Source organism: Chaetodon auriga, chromosome 23 (assembly GCF_051107435.1).
Source record: "Chaetodon auriga isolate fChaAug3 chromosome 23, fChaAug3.hap1, whole genome shotgun sequence".
Lineage (NCBI taxonomy): Eukaryota > Metazoa > Chordata > Actinopteri > Chaetodontiformes > Chaetodontidae > Chaetodon > Chaetodon auriga.
Window position 1 is genome coordinate 9,791,029 of NC_135096.1, and position 19,006 is coordinate 9,810,034.

General features: G+C 42.6%; 1 protein-coding gene across 3 annotated transcripts in view; it reads left to right on the forward strand.

The window, feature by feature from the left end:
* Nucleotides 1–19,006, forward strand: part of mgat5 (alpha-1,6-mannosylglycoprotein 6-beta-N-acetylglucosaminyltransferase) — a 90,137-nt gene that overhangs the window by 36,049 nt on the left and 35,082 nt on the right. For all 3 annotated transcript variants that reach the window (XR_013076203.1, XR_013076204.1, XM_076723504.1), the window contains exons 6-10: nt 2,376–2,447; nt 5,166–5,327; nt 7,580–7,749; nt 9,015–9,149; nt 14,036–14,169. Coding sequence is in view for 1 of the 3 variants with exons in the window: in XM_076723504.1 (XP_076579619.1) it covers nt 2,376–2,447; nt 5,166–5,327; nt 7,580–7,749; nt 9,015–9,149; nt 14,036–14,169 (673 nt within the window). In the remaining 2 variants the exon portion in view is untranslated. The remainder of the gene's footprint in view (nt 1–2,375; nt 2,448–5,165; nt 5,328–7,579; nt 7,750–9,014; nt 9,150–14,035; nt 14,170–19,006) is intronic.

The window sequence follows — 19,006 nt, forward strand, 5'->3', positions numbered from 1 at the left end:
AAGGGAGGGAGAGGAGGGGTGGTGTTAGGTACTTTTTGAAGTGATGAGTTTTCAGCCTCCAAGGGAAGGCTTTGCTTCCCCGTCTGCGTCTCTACATATCCTTGGCAAAGAGGAGAAAGCAGCCTGACCAACATGGAGGAGTCTTACATTATTGACAAGCACTAACATATAGAAGCTCATGTTCCTTCAGGGGACACTTTGAGACTTTCAATTTTGCATGATTTGTCTTTGTCAGAGCAGCCAACATGGCCAGAATTTATTCCGAGCAATGAAATTAATCTTGTCGTTAATTCTAATGAAAGTCTGATTATAGAAATGGATCAAGTTTGGGCAAAAGAGTTTAAATCCTTTCAGCGTCACTGTAATGGCTTTCATTCTTCCCCGACGCTAAACTAAAATCCGATCTGATAATGATTTGCCATTACACGTTTCCCATCACCGTCTGAATGCAAAACTTAAACTCATGAGCGCTGGATGCAAAACTGTTTAAACACTCACATTCTCAGATCTCGAAAACAGTTCCGCTTCCCGTGAGACGCCACTGTGATTCACCATTTCAAAGATCCTTCACAGATCATAGCTGTGATAACTCCTCTGCTTGATTCTGATTCGTTAGTGTGTTCCTCATTCACTCTCTTTTCTACTGGAAGTGTCAATGTTAATAACTCAAGTGCTGATTCAAGTGAGAAACTATATATATATATATATTTTATTTATTTATTTATTTATTTATTTTTTTTGGAGATCTCTTCCTTGTCTTTTTGTTGTTCTGAGAAAAGATTCCTGTCTTGGCTTCAGCTCTGGGAAGGTCAGTAGCCTGTTATGAATATTGTATATGAGCTGAAAGCATTGCAGTGAACTCAGAAGGAGCACACAAAGTCCGGCCCTCTCTGTATGGAAATAGAAGTGAGACAACAGCGAAGTCCATTAGGAGGAGAGAAACCCTTTTCTTTCTCGCTCTCTGTTCATGTCAAACCAGTGCTTAAGACAACAGGAAACAAACACTTGCTGTAAAGATCTGAAACAGATGCATCTTTGCTCCGTGTCCAATCCTGCTTATCTAACAACACTCAGCCTCCCGGTCACGTGATCTCATGGTTGCCATAGCAATAAGCATGCATTTCCATTGAGAAACAGCTGCGACCGGGCTCCTCTGTTAAGAGCACACACACACTCTCAAATAAACACGCTTTTGCATGTATAATTCATATTTGTCAACCACCGCATTAACCTTGCGAAGGGGCAGACCAGAGAGGGCAACATATCATGATGGATTGTCAGCTGTAGAAGGTCAGGGCTCAACGAGCATGGTGCGGGCATGAAGGAAAATAAACACACGCACCTTATCTCGAGGAGCTTTTTTTTTTTCTCTGTCTCTCTTGTTGTTGAGATTGGCAAAACACACACATCACTTCTCCAGAAGGCTGCATGTGGTCAAAGGCAATCGTGCTTGATCCAAGAGGAAGGAAATGTTGTAACAGAGATGTCGAAGCTGAAGGAGGGCCAAGTATTTTACATCAGATGAAGATGATGAGCCAGTGTCAGTTAAGAGCGCCATTTGTTTGGCTTCAAACAAATGATCCTATCCTAAGGAAATCTGTGGCATACACACACACACACACACACACACACACAGGGAGTGAGACGATACGATGAGCGAGAAACAGCATCAAGCATCTGATGATGAAAATGTTTAAGTGACACATAGTGAAGAATAGTGCAGCAAATTCAAAGATGAATATAAATGGCTTAAAAGTATCTCTGTTCAGCACCACAGGCACTTTTCTATCTCAGCGGCCTCCTTGCTTGAATATGTTTTCTATTTTTCCCGACTTTTTATGGATTGCTTCAGGCTGTAGTGCAGTAAGATATGACTGAAGCAGGCAGTAATACCTATAATACTTGCTGTTTACAGAAGTAATCTTGCCATTGATTTTTCATAACTCATTCAATCTCTGCTCTTTTGGTCAGCATTGCGCTATGTAACTAATATTTCCTCATATATATCCCACTTCTTGCAGAATGAATGCACTCTTGTCGTTCCAGAGATGTTTCCTCCTCAGCACAAAGCGATTGCGTCCTTTTTCAGACGTGTGCAACACACATTATGACGACCTCGGTCATTTTCAGTACCACTTCATGATGATGATCAAATGTACTGCGGCTCAGCAAATATTTGCACCCCTTTAGGCTTAATGTCCTCCTGTGACTCCAGCAAGACCTCACTTTGCTCACAAGCATCTCTGTTGCTCTGTCTTTTTTTTTTTTTGTGTGTGTGTGTGTGTGTGTGTGTGTGTGTGTGTGTGTGTGTGTGTGTGTGTGTGTGTTCTGATTTTTGTCTCCACTCAACTAAATAGGCTTTTTCGTTTTGATAGGTGGAGAACTGGTGTCCTCGCCTGCCCTGGAGGATAAAGACTCTGAATGAAGAAATAGACAGGAGGGGACAGGTGAGAAACACAGCAACAGCTCCGATTAATCGTAAGCTAAAAACACAGCGGACACTTCAGCTACCTCAGCTGCTCTTTCGAGGGCTCTCAGCAAAAGACGTTGCTTGTACCAAAACAGCTAATGGACTTTTCACACTGCTACGCTGTAGTTACAAAACAGGCTGATGCTTGCAGTTGCTCCTGTCATGAAACTGAGCCTACCATGTGACCAAATCAACATGCAGCAGTAAGACTGAACAAAACCTAGCTTTGTTTTAAAGCTATCAAATGTTATCGCTAGAAAAAATGATTATTGGAATGTATTCGGGCGTCAGATTGCATTTCAAGTGTCACGGTTGCGGTCCAAGTGGCTCAAACGTATTCATTTCAGAGAGGCTTGTATGTGTCTGTGACAAGTCCCGACTTTGTGACAGCCCATTCTTCCATTAGCATGAATTTTTAAACCCGAGTCCCTCTCAGCGTTCAGTCCCACTCCATCATCCTGTGTAATGTGGAGACACCACAGAAAATGCCATTTAATGCGATACTTAATTCTAAGAATCACTCATACTAATATCTGAGTATAGTTTTTAATATTTAATTGTTTAAAATGTACTCAAAAGGCAGTGGTGTGGGAGGTAATTTCCCCTGCTGTGTGTGTGAAAACGAGACGGCAAATGAACGAGCAGGCTGAGGCTGATCCACAGTGTCAACATGCCTCGATGGCATAAAAGAGTCGAGCAGTTCTCACAGAGCAAAGCCGGAGTGACGGGACCTTGGGACAAATCTGGAATAATGATCTTCTATCCCTGCCAATGCGGCAGCTCACTCAAATCCCACTTAGGAGGCTTCTGCGGGCCGATTGGCTTGCGCGCAGTCCGCGGAATCAGTGCTCCTCGAAAACACTCCCCCTTCCCTCTGCTGCGGGTGAATCAATATTAAGCACTCTTCATCCCCCTCTCTGGATGCATCAACAGCACTGAGCCCTCAGTGGTGGGGAGATGCCATTTGACAGGCTTTGGAGATTTTAATTCAGGCCCAGATTTTAATAGGTTCAGTCTGCGGAAGTGATTTCCTGTCGTGATGAGGGATGCTAATGCCCTGCAACAGCCTTGTTTCAGCCACCTTAGCAGCTGGTAATGCCACTGTGGTTTCTCCTTCGCTCGCTCTGTCTTTCTCTCGCTGGCTCTGTCCCATTCACTGCTCTCTTTTCACGCGAGGCCTTGAATTTCAATATCAGAAATACACAGAAGTACAGAAATGTTCAGCTTAAATGCTGTGTGCCGCAGTTATAGTGTTGCATGACACTACAAACCCTGAAAATGTGGCCGGCAGTCACCTCAGTTTCATTTCTGTGTTTTGTATTATGTTATTTTGACTTCCAGTTAGTCGCCGGTCTTGCAACACAGGATGGGTTTGGTAAAACACTTGTTGTGTTGTGTTTTAAAGCATGTTTTCCATCACATCTCATTGAATAAACTTAATATTGCCCCTTTTTGCATCCCACTGTTACACATAAGAAATGTTTTCATTTGACTGTCTGAGAAGTAAGCATACTATGTACTGTCATTGCCTTCCCCTTTTTCTTTTGTCATGATTTTCCTTTACCTGTCCTCATGGGTCCTCTCCCCTCCTTTCCTTTCATTTTTTCTTTGTTTTCCTGTCCTCCCCTTTACCTCTCCCATCCTTTCCCCCTTTCTCCTCTTCTCTCTTTTCCATTCATGTTTTTCTCATTGTTGTCCTTTCCTCTCCTCTCCTCCCTAAAGCCTTCTTATAAATGAGCTATTAAAGGTGTGACTGATGTATTCACCCCTTTCAGACTACACAGCCAGAGCTCACGTTGACTCGTAACATCGAGGCGCTCTCAGTGCTTCAGTATTTGTTGTTCCTGTCAACATAAATACGATGCCTTTCTGAATCCACTTTTTTTTTTTTTTTTCTCACGGCTTTTACTCTACAAATTTATGCTCAGGTTTGTTTGATGTCTTGCTCTCTGGAGAGCTCTCAAACATACTTACTTTGCCAGTACAAAGGCATTTTTTTTTTGTATGCCCTCAATGTATAATTTCTTCTGCAGATGTCTCTGAGTTTATGGTGGTTATTATCACTGCAACAGAATCACTCCAGCGTCAATCATTATAAAGAGATTTCTTGGGAAAAATGGGACACACTGAGGTTGAAAAATGGTGCAACATATTAAGCATCGAAAATTCATTTGTTCATTCATTTATACATAACCCATCCCTGCATTCTTTTCTCTATCCATTTGATCCACCTGCCAACCTTAAGTGGTAAAATATCAGATTTTGGCAGTTTAAATAAGATGTTCATCCTTTAGCATGCAGCGTTTGACTCGGAGCAGGGGCTCTTAGTTCCATTATAGCATTTCTAGAAGGGTCCCCCTCCAAGAAAACAGCCCTTTGAAAAGTGCAGTAGTCAATATTGCAATTTTAAATTGGATTAGGTACATTTTTCAAGATCCCCATGGGATTGCGTCACAGCAGCAGCAGAAAGGATGAAAGCACTTGAAAGAAACACATTTATTTCAGATGATACAACAAGCAACAGGATAACAAATTGAACATAATGTTACAGTGTCTTACAGCTTTGAAATAAATGGCCTGATATTATCTGGTGTGCAGATGAAGGAACATACTGCTCAGTAGTACCAAATACACAGTAAACGTACGGGGGTCATACTGACTGTGTCACTGTTGCACATTGTCTCGGTGTGTGCAGGCGGAGATCCGTACCAGCTTTGAGGAGCTTTACCGTGTGATGTCGCAACGTGAGGAGTTCCGCTGGATGATGCTGAGGATCAAACGCATGGCTGAGCCGTGGGTCAGCGCCATCCGCTCGCTGGCTGCCAAGCAGAACCTGGCCCGGCGTCGGAGGAAGAAGGTAGGCATAATACATGCGATACATCGTATTGCACAGGAGCGCTGAGTGGGATTCGCTCCCGGTCAGGCAAAGGGATCGTGTTCGAGCTGCATTTGGGTGGCATTTTGTTGACATTGTTGGTGGCGAAATCTGCCGCACAGCACAGATCAGTGCACATCTATTTTTCTTTAGATCTTTCCGTGTTGTTCTTTTCAGGCTGTTCACTTTCATGTTTTGCATTTTTTCTGAACAAATTTGTTGTTCTTGCTTTCTGAAAAATTTTTTGTGTCAATAATGAATGAAAAACCGTGAGCTGAAAAACGTGGTAGGTTTAATTACTGTAATAAATCAGTTGGTTGTCACTTTAACCAGCCAACAAACACACACTCGTCCACAGAAACAGGTGTAAGCAGATATAATGATAATGGATAAGAGATAACTTATTTGGGAACGCCTACTCTCACACAAAATATCTTAAGTGAATATTAATAAAGTTGTTAGCTTAAATTTTAATGTTTATCCACCTTAAAGCAAGAGGAATGTAATTCTCTTCAGAACTTCCTGAAAACACATCTCCTTAACTTTCAGCCTGTTGAAACACATACACTCGGTACACACCCACACACACACATACACTTATTCACACTTGTCGGCTGCTCCTCAGGAAAGATGTGGTGGTGGGAAAGGACCGACATGGATATTCCGTTGTGTCCCAAACTGGTAGCTGCTCCCAGCTCTGAATAATGCACTCCACACTTTCCACTGGCCTCGTGAATAATTCCCATGATACCTTGGTGCTGATGTAAAGCAGCATCCCCTGTCAAACCAAAACCAGAGAATACAAGAATCAAGAACTTCATCTATCCGTCTATCTGTTATATTACCTATCCTTCCTTACGTTTCTGTTTGTCACTGTTTAATTAAACAAAATGCATTCTCCTCTTTTTGTCCAGATACTTTCAAAGCCAGCTCTTTATTTCAGCCGCTAATCTCTTTTGGATATTAATCCGTACATATTAATCCTTGACTAGTGTGCTTTGGGACTGGGGTTGGCTGTCAACAATGAAAAATGCGTCGGCAGCTTCAAACAAAGCATGCTATTACTTCCTACTCCTGCTGTGGAACACTGTGTTCCCCTCAGCCACTGAAAATCATCCTGTGTGTGTGTGTGTGTATGTGTGTGCGTGTGTGTAGTTAAGTTGCATGTGTTTTTCTCAGCATGTGCACTGTGCACCGCAGCGTACAGGGGAAAAAGTGGAACTGCTTTGCCAGTCCTCTCGGAGGATAAACATGCTTTTTACCCTCCCCATCTAACTCTTTTCAAATACAAACCAGTGGGGGGTCCAAAACAGCTCTGCAGTATATCTTCTGTTCTGTAGCCTTGACCAATGTATTGTCCACTGACAAACGGAGAGTTATGCCCTTGATTATGATTGGCTGAGTTGCGTTCAAAGCAGTTGTAAAATACTCTCTAAACACACACCTGTGACTGCGTTACATGAGTGTCAGTGCACCAAATTGTTTGGCAATGTCAGATTTTGTTGAGAATTTAGATTCAGTGGACGGGCTAAGCGTGGATGAATGGTGGAAAGAGATGGACTCTTTTCAGACCTGGTGTGCTGAGACCATCAGCATAATCAAGCAAACCCTGGCTCTCTGTCAGATTCACGCCCCTGTGAAAAACAGAGAAGGTGAACCTCATTGTTTACTCACTGGCGCCCAAATTCCAGCGAGGTGTTGGAGCAATATTCTTGCTTCTCGCTCCACGCAGTTTAACCACACCTTGACCAGCAAAGAGGAGTGCCAACATAATTAAACACAACTTCAACGACTGCGCTGTTTATGCAATGTACGGTAATAATCACGCCACTTTATGAGCATGCCTTCCAGTGTGTCTGTGTGTTGCTGCGTCTGTGTGTTTTTTTTTTTTTCTTTTGCTGTGTGTATATTTTATGAAACCTTGCCAGGTTTATGCAGAGGCCACATGAGGCTGATGTGGTTTAAATACTGTGATTTATGCCGAACAACGCCCTTTCACTGTTCTAAAATCACTGTAAACTGCTGCCTCTTGCATCTTGTTGCTTTAATAGAAACCCTTATCAAGTACGCAATATTCTCATTGATTGTTTCCTTGAATTATTCTCACAGTAATCTACAGAGGGACGGACCGGAAAATGTGGCATTCTCCAAAAAGACAGAATTCTACTGTAGTGTCACTTATTTTAATACATATATTTATTATTTAATTCCATTCTTTTTTTCCCCCTCATCAGATCCTGGTGCACTTGGGCCTGCTGACCAAGGAGTCGGGCTTTAAAATAGCAGAAAACGCCTTCAGCGGTGGCCCGTTGGGCGAGTTGGTCCAATGGAGTGACCTCATAACCACGCTGTACCTGCTGGGCCACGATGTTCGCATCTCAGCCTCGCTTGCTGAGCTCAAAGAGTCAGTAACAGACACACAGAGTACCATGATACGCCTTAAGTGCACTCTAAATTGTTCTTTGTTCTGAGTTGGGCTGGTGCTGCTTTCAAATGGAACTTGTGCTCTTGACATGTGCACGATACACTTGCCGTTCAAATGGTTTAGTCGCAGCTAACTTCTGCAGTGGTGAATATCACAAGAGGACCGTTCATATGGACTCTTTTCATGAACATGGTTAACACGACCCCATTTGAAGGCAGCATGGGACTGCAGGAGTGAATCATGCATAATTTCAAAAAGTCTTTATTGTTTGCTGTAATCAGAGTGGACAGAAGTCATAATATGTCTGACAAATCACCTCAAATAACGTCACCAGAGTCAGTTAGTCGAGGCTGATAATTTAAGGCTGTGAAGTTAGAAGTGGAAGAAGCCGAACTCCTATAGCCCTCTCCTAGTCTCTGCTCGAGGCGAGCAGTTCAATTCTGAAAGAATACACACCAAACCCTCCGACTGAACTGTTGGTAGTTAAGTTGCATTGTGGGTGATGTAGGTGCCAAGCTTTGACAAGGAAGAAAAATGCACCGATAAAAAATGCAGTATCTCAAGTTCTGCAGCATCGATTTTGATTGTTTTTTGAACGGTCGTTGTCTGACAGTGTTACAGTAGTGCAATGCAGAATCAGTGGAACAGTCTCATTTCTGCTGCATTGGTGCTGTGTAATCCAAATGCAGCTGTGTGTGTAAGGAACAGGACCTAACATCAAAGCACCTTTTGTTGATTGTCTATTTTTTCCAGGTAGACTACCTCAGTATTTGCTTAAGCTTATTTGGCTGAGGGTAAACAAAGGTAGCTCTCAGCTCTCATGTACTTTGTCCAGTATTTGTTGGTGGTTTTTGGCCTGCTAACTCCTCTTGTCTAGCGAGTGGATGCTCTCTGACATGGCCTTCTAGTCTCCTCACTATGTCAGGGATGATAGTTATCCTTTGCTCCCTGTAAAGGCGCAAATATGCAGTAAAGCAGGAAGTAAATCCATTTTTAATGTTTAAAGGTCATGACTGGGGTTTGGTTTTGACAAACAAACATAGTATAAACATATATCCTCTTACATAATCTACACTCCACTTCTCTACAAATTTTTTTCCACTGCATGGGAGCAGTGGTGATTGGTGGTGATTGGTCCCTCTGATTCAAATATGCCAGTGATCATGCATTCGGATTGCTACACTATTTTTATCTATTTTTTTGTTGGTTTGAAGTTGATTTTAATTCCAAACTCTTCCTCCCAGGATCATGCGCAAGGTCATGGGAAACAAGTCCAGCTGCCCGACCCAGGGTGACAAAGTGGTTGAGCTCATCTACATTGACATTGTGGGCCTTACCCAGTTTAAGAAGACGCTGGGACCCTCTTGGGTACATTACCAGTAAGTACATTTCTGTTTTAATTTACCTGAAATGTCGTGTCCTCAATCACGATCACACTGAGTTGCCAGTGCAGTCAGATGAGATTAAAGCGCACCCACACTGAACTAATGAAGCAGATTAGCACCTGTTTTGATGTTTAACTGAAAACATGATATCAAGGATGTTATTTTTTCCGAACTCATAACTATTTGATTTTGTAGAAAAATACTTGAAACCAAGCTTGCAGGGCCTTGAATGCATTTTGTATATCGCTCCTGCAAAGTCGAAACAAGAACAGAGATCTTTAATTATCTGATATGAGAAGTTCTGATGTGGTAATTCCAGTAAACACTCGTCAGTACAGAACATTTTCAGTTTGTAAATCCTGTCAGCGATCTGATTTGATCAGGGACAAAACCACTGACTGCTAGACTTTTGTAGACCCTGCCACGTCAACACAATGTGAATTTGGTGGCTGCTGTAATTTGATTTTTATCTTTCATTTTATTCATCGAGGGAGGTTTTTACTGAGCATGCACTTTCTTTCAAACCCCCCCCCCCCATGCTTTCACACGGGGAAACTTCCTTGCACCACCACAATAGTCACCCGATAGTCACTTTGACGGTTGAAAATCTTGCACATTGACTTTTGTGTTTGGGCAAGGCCTCACTCGTTCAGTCTCTTCACATCATTATGTCAGGCACTCGGTGAATTCAGTAATTTATACAGTTCTCTAACCTTGTGCTGCCGCTGCCAACTGTGGTTTAACAGCTTTCTCTCACATGTGCAGAGGGCATTGGGTTTTGGCTTGTCTGGCTATTGGTGGGACAATGAGTCTATTTTCTGCTCATACATTACCACAATCTCCCAAAAGGCCGCAGCAGCGTCTGTTGTTCGCGATGTTTTCACCCACTGAGTCTATTCTGTCTCCGATTGCTCCGCTGAGGACTGTAGATGAGGCCCTCCTGGTTTGTTTTGAAGAAGCTCTCATCAGCTCCGACTGACAGGAAAAGAGAGGGAACAATAAGTCTGGGGGCACTAATGGCCCCGCTGGTTCCTCTACTTGTCACCAGGTTTTGTTTGTCTGCGGCATAACACCTTAAACTACATCCGCTCCCTTTGTGCTCTGAGGAAATTGATTCAGCCTCAGGCGTAATGTAAGGTCCAGATGCTATTGTCTGCATCACTCCTCTTAGCATTCGTGAAAACTTGTGTCAGAGCCCTCTATGTCACTGTGTGGTTGTCGTACCTTTGTGAAAGAGGACCGAGAATGTGGGTTTTTTGCTACTCTTTCTTCTTCCACTAAATGTAACGTAGTCAGTTTTCCTGTGTCGTCTTGCTGCTAGAGTGTCTTTTTACTTTGCTGTCTCCTATAAGTGAATTACATTCCTTGCCTTTGTGGCCAGAGAATCCCTTTGTGAAACCATCTCATTCTTCTCTTGACTTTATTTGTCATACAGGAAGGCAGGAAGAGGCAGACCATGCTAGACTTGTTTGCCTATCAGACCTAAAATTGCTGCAAACAATAAACTGTGTCATTATTGGTTCCTTTTTTTTGGGTTATTCTTTGTGTTTGGGGACAAAGCAGCCAAGGCTGTAAGGCCCGTTTGTGATTAATGTGTTTTGTTATTGCTCCAGTCTTCTGGCTATCTGTCTTACAGTACTGTGGCACTGTGTTTCATACTGCTCTGCAGGAATGGGAATACTCTGAGCTGTTGTTTTCTGGGTATAAACTGGAGCCAGTGTTGCCCTATTGTTCTGTTTCATTTAATCCTTTCATCCAATAACTTAATCGGGCCAGGCACTGTCATCTGCATCAGCCAGGCCGCTGAAAATATGCCAGTGTTAACCAGTTCCTCAATTGGCGAAACAGGACAAACGAAAAGTTAGTCATCAGTTACGGGCCTTCCACAAGTTTGATTTCATTGTTTGGCCTCTCCCTCCTCTTCCTCTATGTCTCTTCTGGGTTTTTTCTTTTGCCATGGAGATTGTTTTGTTACAACCGTCTGCATGTATTGCTGTGTGTGTACGTGCGTGTGTGGGTGTGTGATTCATGTCACTGACTTTTGTTCAACCACATTCGTGTCATTGAGGTGTTTGTGATGCTGTCAAGACAACAGCGTGGTTTGACGACGTGCGATTGTGCTCATCACGAAGCAGTAACTTGCAAATGCCAATATTTTTCGACAGTTTTGGCAGAGAGTTGCTATAATTGAGCCCACACTTAGCCACACTGCCCTTAGTTATTACTGCTACGCCTGTCAAGATTTCCATTCTGGCATGGCACATATGAAGTTTACAATGATAACAGTGGCAGATTTGTCACTCAAAAACTTGCTGAAGGATCTTAAATATGCATTTGATGGTTACATATATGATACCATGCTAACCCAGTTCTGTCTGATGGTGCAATAAAGAATGAGGCTAAAGCTTCAAGCTGTATCTTCACCAGTTGATCCATGTCAAAGCCATGATAATAAAAAAAACAACAGCATAGTACTTGTACTACAGTGTAGCTAGTTATCCCTCTTTTAATGGTACAATATTAAAAGAAAAAAGTAATATCAGACTTATTTCCTTTGCAAGGTAATGTTTTATGAGGAATAATGGTGGCTTCTAAAGAGGTTAGCTAGGTGCTAACTCACTGGAAACTCTGGATTTCTCCATGGAGAAGATGTTTTTGCTCTTCTCCTGACTGGGAGTCAGATGGTTTGTTGGTCTGATTGGTTGAAATTATCCCTTGATAGACAGTGACCGATATCATCCAATCACCTGCCAAATATTTTTGGAATATTGCTGCTGTTTGCCAAACAGTTTCCAAAGTTGACTTCCCAGATAGTTCTGTGTAACAAACCATCTGGTGCTTCAGGTTATGACAGTGCCAGTGAGATAATCAGTAGCATATTAGAGTGTATCTTTCCCAGCTCCAAACCCAAACCTGATGTTTGGAAGTAATTCAGCCTAATGCCTTTTTTTTAAAGCCAGATCATTAACTCATATGTCAGTTTATTATCCATCTGTTGTGTACAGCCTCAGGGGTGTGCAGACATGTGACAGAGCCTCAGGTAGATTCATAGAAAATCAAATTCCCATCTGAAATCACCGTTAATGGCCCATATAGAACCATTTCCAATGTCACGTGGGAGATAATCACAGCAGGAGAGAAACCTCTCATTTACAATAACCGTAGTCATACATTATCCATTTGGGATCACTTCAGGTGGACTCAGTTATAGTGAAATTCCACTTTTACTTTGACAGCAACATCCCCACTCTGTCCAGCTCGACTGTGATACTGCAGCAAGTGCTAGTAAGTGCATACTTGTTGAGCTGAACAGCCTCAAATCCTGCCACATTCTAACGCCCACTTTCAACTCACTGTACTCCGAATATGCGCTGAAAGCCTCGCTGCAGCTATATTTACATCATGTTATGGCTCCAACAACACTTAGCCCATCTGTGGAGGATATATCTACTGGGGACAGATGAAGGTTGTTTTTCTCCGGAGCCAGTGGAGATGGCATGTGGGCATGTTGTTGTTGTTCTGCTTTCAGTCTAAAGTTTCCTCATGGTGAATGTGTTTCCCAGCTCTCCGATCTCCCAGGGCCTTTCACAGTTCACACAGGCAGCTGCGCAGCATCTGCCTGGGCGGAGGCACGATCACTGGGAGAGAGGGAGAATTTTTAGGGGCAGATGTCAACGTCTGTGTGAGACTGTGTGTACACATGCACGTCTGTTTACACCTGGTTTCCTCCTTTCTTTTTATGAGTAATACAGACTATTCCATCTCAACCCAAAGTGGGAGTCACTTTCTTTTATTGACCCACAAGAAAATACTGTTCCGGCCAATAAAATAAGTTGCAGTTAAGACAAGTTTGAGCCAAGGAGTTGGCGTGAGAAACAGAAGAAATTGGTTAATAGCATGAGAGAGAGTGATAGACTGATATAAACTTTCCTTTCCTTCATTGGCCCTTTGCCCTCTTAAAAGGAAACATGTAGATATGGAAGGACAGGTCAAACCAGTATCTAGAAAAGTAACAAATGAGGAAGTTAGTGAATGCAGCACACCGGGGTTAAGTACATGAGTGACTGGTTCTCTGCATATGTACTGTTCCTCTCATGATTGTGGTTTAATTAATCCTGTGCTGTGACCTTTGAGTCAGCCACGGTGTCCTTTCACAGTCTCACACCTCCGCAGGACAGAATGTCACTCTCAGTATGAGAGTGGACGCCTTCATTTTGCGGTTTCATCATCCTGTATGGAGTTGCTTGAAAACTGTGTTTTTACGATATTTTATATATAACCATATTCCTTTTATTTTTATATTATACAGTATTTTTTCTGTGACAAAGCTGTGACAGGTGTAGTGGTTTAGCTGGCCAAATAACATATCTTTTACTGTATAAAAATACAGGTAAAAGACTGCTGCAGCATCCAAAGTCTCAGATGAAAAAGCTCAGTGTTTATTTCTAAAGCCCTGTAGATGCTTACAGTACTATCCAACTAAGAACAGGTTGGGTAATTGTTTCGGTCTTCAGGCTGGTGTGGTCTAAATTGGTATGAAATACTGTAACCAGAGGCTTGTTTCTTGGACTACCATGAGAATAACTGGGAGAATGTTGTGGGAAAAGGCTCTGTGTAGTAACTCACTTCAGCCTCTCTCTTTAACTGTAATTGTGTGCACAAGGTGTGAACAGTTTTTCTTCGAGCACGTAATATAACAACACAGCCTGTTTGTGTAGAGATGATTCATGACACTGTTTGTGGGATTTATTGATTTCGCAAGATTCAAAGCAAACTTCATTGAAATATACAATATGGTGTTAATGTTGAGTAACTAATCACACGTGCGTCTGTGCCTCTGGCACGGAGCAGCCATTAACTCTCTTTCTGCGACATTGTAGGTGCATGCTGCGGGTGCTGGACTCGTTTGGGACGGAACCAGAGTTCAACCACGCCCACTACGCCCAGTCCAAGGGTCACAAGACGCCCTGGGGGAAGTGGAACCTCAACCCGCAGCAGTTCAACACCATGTTCCGTAAGTCAGCACACACAAAAAGCACCAACTGTCAGCCGTCACTTAAAGGACGAGTAAGCTTTAGCTGAAAAGCAGAGCATTTGGGTCAGTCATGTCTGTCTGAGTGCAGGATTTAGAAAACAGTTTACCACAATTTATGTAGTGAAAACTTCTGGCTGATTTGCAGTTAACAATGTAAAATTCTATACGTATGTTGTGCTGGATAGTCAGGAACAACACGCCTTCTTCACGTGACTCTGACAGAATTAATGGCCGCACCACGTTCCCACTCTGTTGTTTAAGTTAGGTCAAGATGCCGAGCATGGCTACTTGCAGTATAAATCGGTTTTCCTGAACCATTACATGCGAGACCTTCGTCCGCAATTCCAGTTCGATTTTCTCCGACGAATGAGATGTTTAGGTCGGGAAAGAGGCATAAAAGAGGCTCTGAAAATCCAGCACGTCCCTCGCTAATGGAATATCATCAAGCAGATTAAAGGAAAGTAAGAGGTCAGACACTCAGCTCTCCATTTTACTGTGATTATGAATGTAGGACGTAGGGGTTTTATTGCTCTGTGTGTGCACATCACTCCTACTGTGAGATCACTCTGTAACTGGAGTCAACCACATTTGCTGAGGTGGATGAGTTGTGGAGGTGCAGCAGAGGAGAGAGAGGGGAGCCAGTCCCCTGGGGTATTGACCTTTTCCCCGTGGCTAAGAGAAAGTGAAATGTTAGCCCTGCAGTCCCCGTTTGCGAGGTGAGGCCCGGAGCTATCCAGAATACCACTGCACCTGAAAAGGCCCTTTGTTCACTGAATAGGGTATGTCTTTCTCATAACACACTGGGGCCTTTGCACAAAATCCAGTTAAGAGTCGCTAGGTTAGATGATATCGCTGCTGAAACAAGTGCACAGTGGCTTGGCCAAGTGTTAAGACCACAGAATGGCATCACTTCCAGGCACGAGAGATTTGGGAGGTTTTTTTGTTGTTTTTTTCCCCCTCTCTGCACTGTGCCGCACAGCACATTAGCTCCAGGTTAGAGAGTTGGATGGTGTGCCGTGCAAGTCAAACAGCTCATTACATCAACGCCTCCAAGGATGATGATGTAAATATCTCAGGTTTCTTATTTTTAGCAGGCTGAGCACAAGTAATATTTGCACATTGAGCTAGTTGCGTGTTTTCTGAGCTGATGTGTCTGTCAGCTTGGGTTTTTAAAAGGGTGGAGTTCATTACTTACTATTAAAGGACTTTTTAGTGATGGTGTCAGGATCTGCAAAAGTAGCTCCTAAATTTAGTAGTCCTGAAGCATTTTTCTGCTGCACATTAATAACTTTTTGCAAATACAGTGTATAAAGTAGTTCTAGTTAGAAAGTAAACACAATAGAAACTCAAGCCTTATATAACATGTCATATTTGGATACCCTGGGCCTTAAATTATGTTAAAACTCACCTATTGAGTGTAGATGTTACAATGGACAAATCAGGTGCGAGTAGGTAATTTATCCTAGATCTGGATTGGTCCATTTGTTAAGATTAGGCAGCGCTCCATAAATCATTGGTTGGAGGAATTGGGAGTATGTGGCCTCAGGCCAATAAGACAAGACAAGGCCAAATTGACCTCATTAATCAGTTTCAGTCGGGATAGCAGGGAGTGTTTTCTAGTGTACAATATGTTTTTGAATGGGCTGCACGTCTTCGTTAAGTTGGCTCTGTTTCCGAGCACAAGTCATTTATAATCAAGAAATATACTCATAGTTCACTTTTCCTGTGTGTCAGAATGACATGGAGGGATTCAAGTCCTGTCAAGTTTGATTTATGTACTGTACACTTCATCATCTTAAAAACAACTTTGCTGCTAACGGTTTCCTATGGGATATAACCCTGAAGTCAACAATAGTGATTATAGGCAGATATTATCTAATTATTGTGGAAACAAGGATGATTATGAATAGCGATCCTCTCTTTAATCCCTCTGCTCTACTGTCAGAGGGATACTTCACCTGTCTGACATATTTGTCATGCATGTACACCCTCATAAAAACCCATTTAGAAACTTGGTTGAGCATAAAAATAGCCAAGCCTTGTTAACCCGGTGTCTCTTAAACCCTTACCACAGTTACCATTGCCATTTCACACAGGAGGTTAAAGAAATCAGGTTAGTGCAGAAAGCTGACAGTCACTGAAAACATAACGAATACTCTGTCTGCTTATGCTCGTTTTTCCCGTGTGTATACCCGCTGCTGAATGCTAAAGCCCTAATGGAAATGATTAGTCATACTGGTCAGAGGTTGAACATACATAGCAGCAGATAGTATTTATCTTTGAAGTCTTGCCAACGACATAATTGAGCCCGAGATCTGGCAGGCTGATAGTGCCTGGAAAGCTTTGTAGCCGTATTATTAGCAGTATTCGCAAATTATTTTGGTCCTGTTTTGACAATCTTCCAAAATGAACGCACATAGAAATAAATAAATAAATAACAATAAGGCATTAGATTAAAAGAAATCATGCAGAAATTATTGATTAATGTTGCTGGCACACCCTCTCTCTAAAGGTTGTCTTTTTTTCCGTTTGTGTGGGATCAATAGGCGTCTGTTCTGTGTTCTGTGGGTCTGTCACATGCCTCACACAAAAATGTGCTTTTTGCAATTGATATCACTAGAATTTCTAGGCAGAAAGGAAGGATTTGTTGAAAATGGGACAAACACCATTCGACACCGTGAGAAGTTCATGAAATGCGGACGAACGGCTTTCAAGATGTTGCCGTACCTGCACGCCTTATACTGTATCTGTGCACCTGATTGGACTTAGAGCCTTTTGAAATGAAACACCTTGGAAACGGACAACTACGTCCAACCCTTGAATACTTCACTGTTGCAGAAAGCGCTAACATTGAAGTCCAGAAATACCGCAGAGACACATCACTCAACCACTTCATTCCGACCCCTCTGTACATTGTTTTCTTATGTGCACAGTAAGGCGGTGGTTCGCATGTTTAGGAGGTGTTGGTAGGGGGTTTGTTTACCTTTGGACAGGGCCATCCTGTTTCCTGTCTCCACACCGAGCACTAAGTTAACCGGCCGCTGACTGTAGCTTCGTCATTTGTGTGGTCATGACTGGTATCAATCTTCTCATCTCACTCTTGGCAAGAATCAAACTATTCCTGTCATTTCATCTCCCAGATAGACAAATTCAAAACCCAGCTGCTGTGCTGAATACTAAATACAAGCTCAGCAGCATTGAAGGACATGCTGGCATAATAGACATACATCATGAATCATTAGTTCTTTGGCAGATGGTAACGTTTATATTCCAATTACTACAGAGATGGAAATAACTACTGATTATAGAGAATTACTTTGAGATTAAACACACTTAATGTCCCTCACTGTGAATTTGGCAGCACCGCAGCACTGCCCGGTAGATCGAACGCTTCACATCACTTCACATTCAAATCTTTCGAGATGTCTGAAAAGCTCATCGGTTAAAATCTCAAAAGCGCTTGTGTGAAAGTGTTTCAGGTGTATTTTATTTATTCTCACCCTCAGGTCCATTCAGAGAAGGCGTACAACCACAGTCTTTGATGTTGAGTTTGCTGGAGATTTTAGTGCTGATGTTGCCTTTTTGCAGTTTCAAGTTTTTTTTTCTTCTGTTAGTTTCTTGTAAAATGAGTCCGCCTTCTCAGTTCTTGTGCCTTTGGATTACGTTTTCCTGGTGTATTTCCTTGTGCAGGCTCCCATTGTGTGATGATGTGGTATAGTCTGGCTCTGCCACTGATTCAGTGAGACTGCTGCAGCTAAGGGCACAGAGGAAGCCCGTGAACAGTCCCTCTCACCCTGTCAAACAGGATATCCTGCCCTTATCGCATTACCTTTCTTCACCCTGTTCCTTCAATCAGCTCAACCAGGTTTTACCAATAATGACTCCCAATCTAACAGAATCCAGGATTCCTTAAAAAAAGCCAACTTTTCCCCCCTCTCAAAAGTCAAGAGCAACAAAGCAGCTGCTTCTCCGGCAGCGCTGTCCTCCCAGGCTGTTTGTTAGCTAATAGCGAATGAAGCTGTGGCAAGTTGAGTGACATTTTGAGTGGCGGCTCTAGTGGGAGAGGAGGCATCTGTTGCCAAATGCATCAAGAGGGCTGAGCGCTAATTAACAGCCTGTCCTGTTTATACAGTCAGTTTGGTACATGAGTATTAGTGCTGCCTCCTCCCTGTGCCTAGGACCATCTCAGCCATCAGAAACACATCTGAGTTATGAGCAAGCACTTGAGGTGTTGCACAGGAATGTATTTGTTAAAAAAGGGTGTGAAAATCCTCTTTTATTCATATTCTTTTAAGTGTATCCAATTAGCATAAGCTTTGAATTAGTACATTATAGCACGATGTAACAGTTACTAACATCAAGTCCATGCACAGTGATTGCTTTTTAATAGATGTTGGATGATTATGATCGTCGCATGTAAAATCCATTCAGGTTTTTCCTTTAACTTTTGGGGAGTGACGCTTCAAAGCAGTGTCATCAGCCGTGTTGTCGAGCTGTTTGTATTCTTATAGTTAAAGTTCTTGTTTTCTCAGCCATTATTAGAGAGACTCTGTAGGTAATTTGGGAACATTGGACTCCTGCCCACACAGATCTGGTGCCGCCTTCATAGCATGTACTGCCTCATTCCTGTGCTCTCCCACACACGCATAACACAAAGTGAACTGATAGTACTCAGTGGTTAAAAGGTTCCTCTGTGCATTGTAAAACTGGGAAGTGAACAACAGGAACAGACTATGACAATAATAGATTAGCAGTAAAATTTACAACTGTTTCCACCATTAAAGTATAACACCCTCATTGTATCGATAGTGACCCG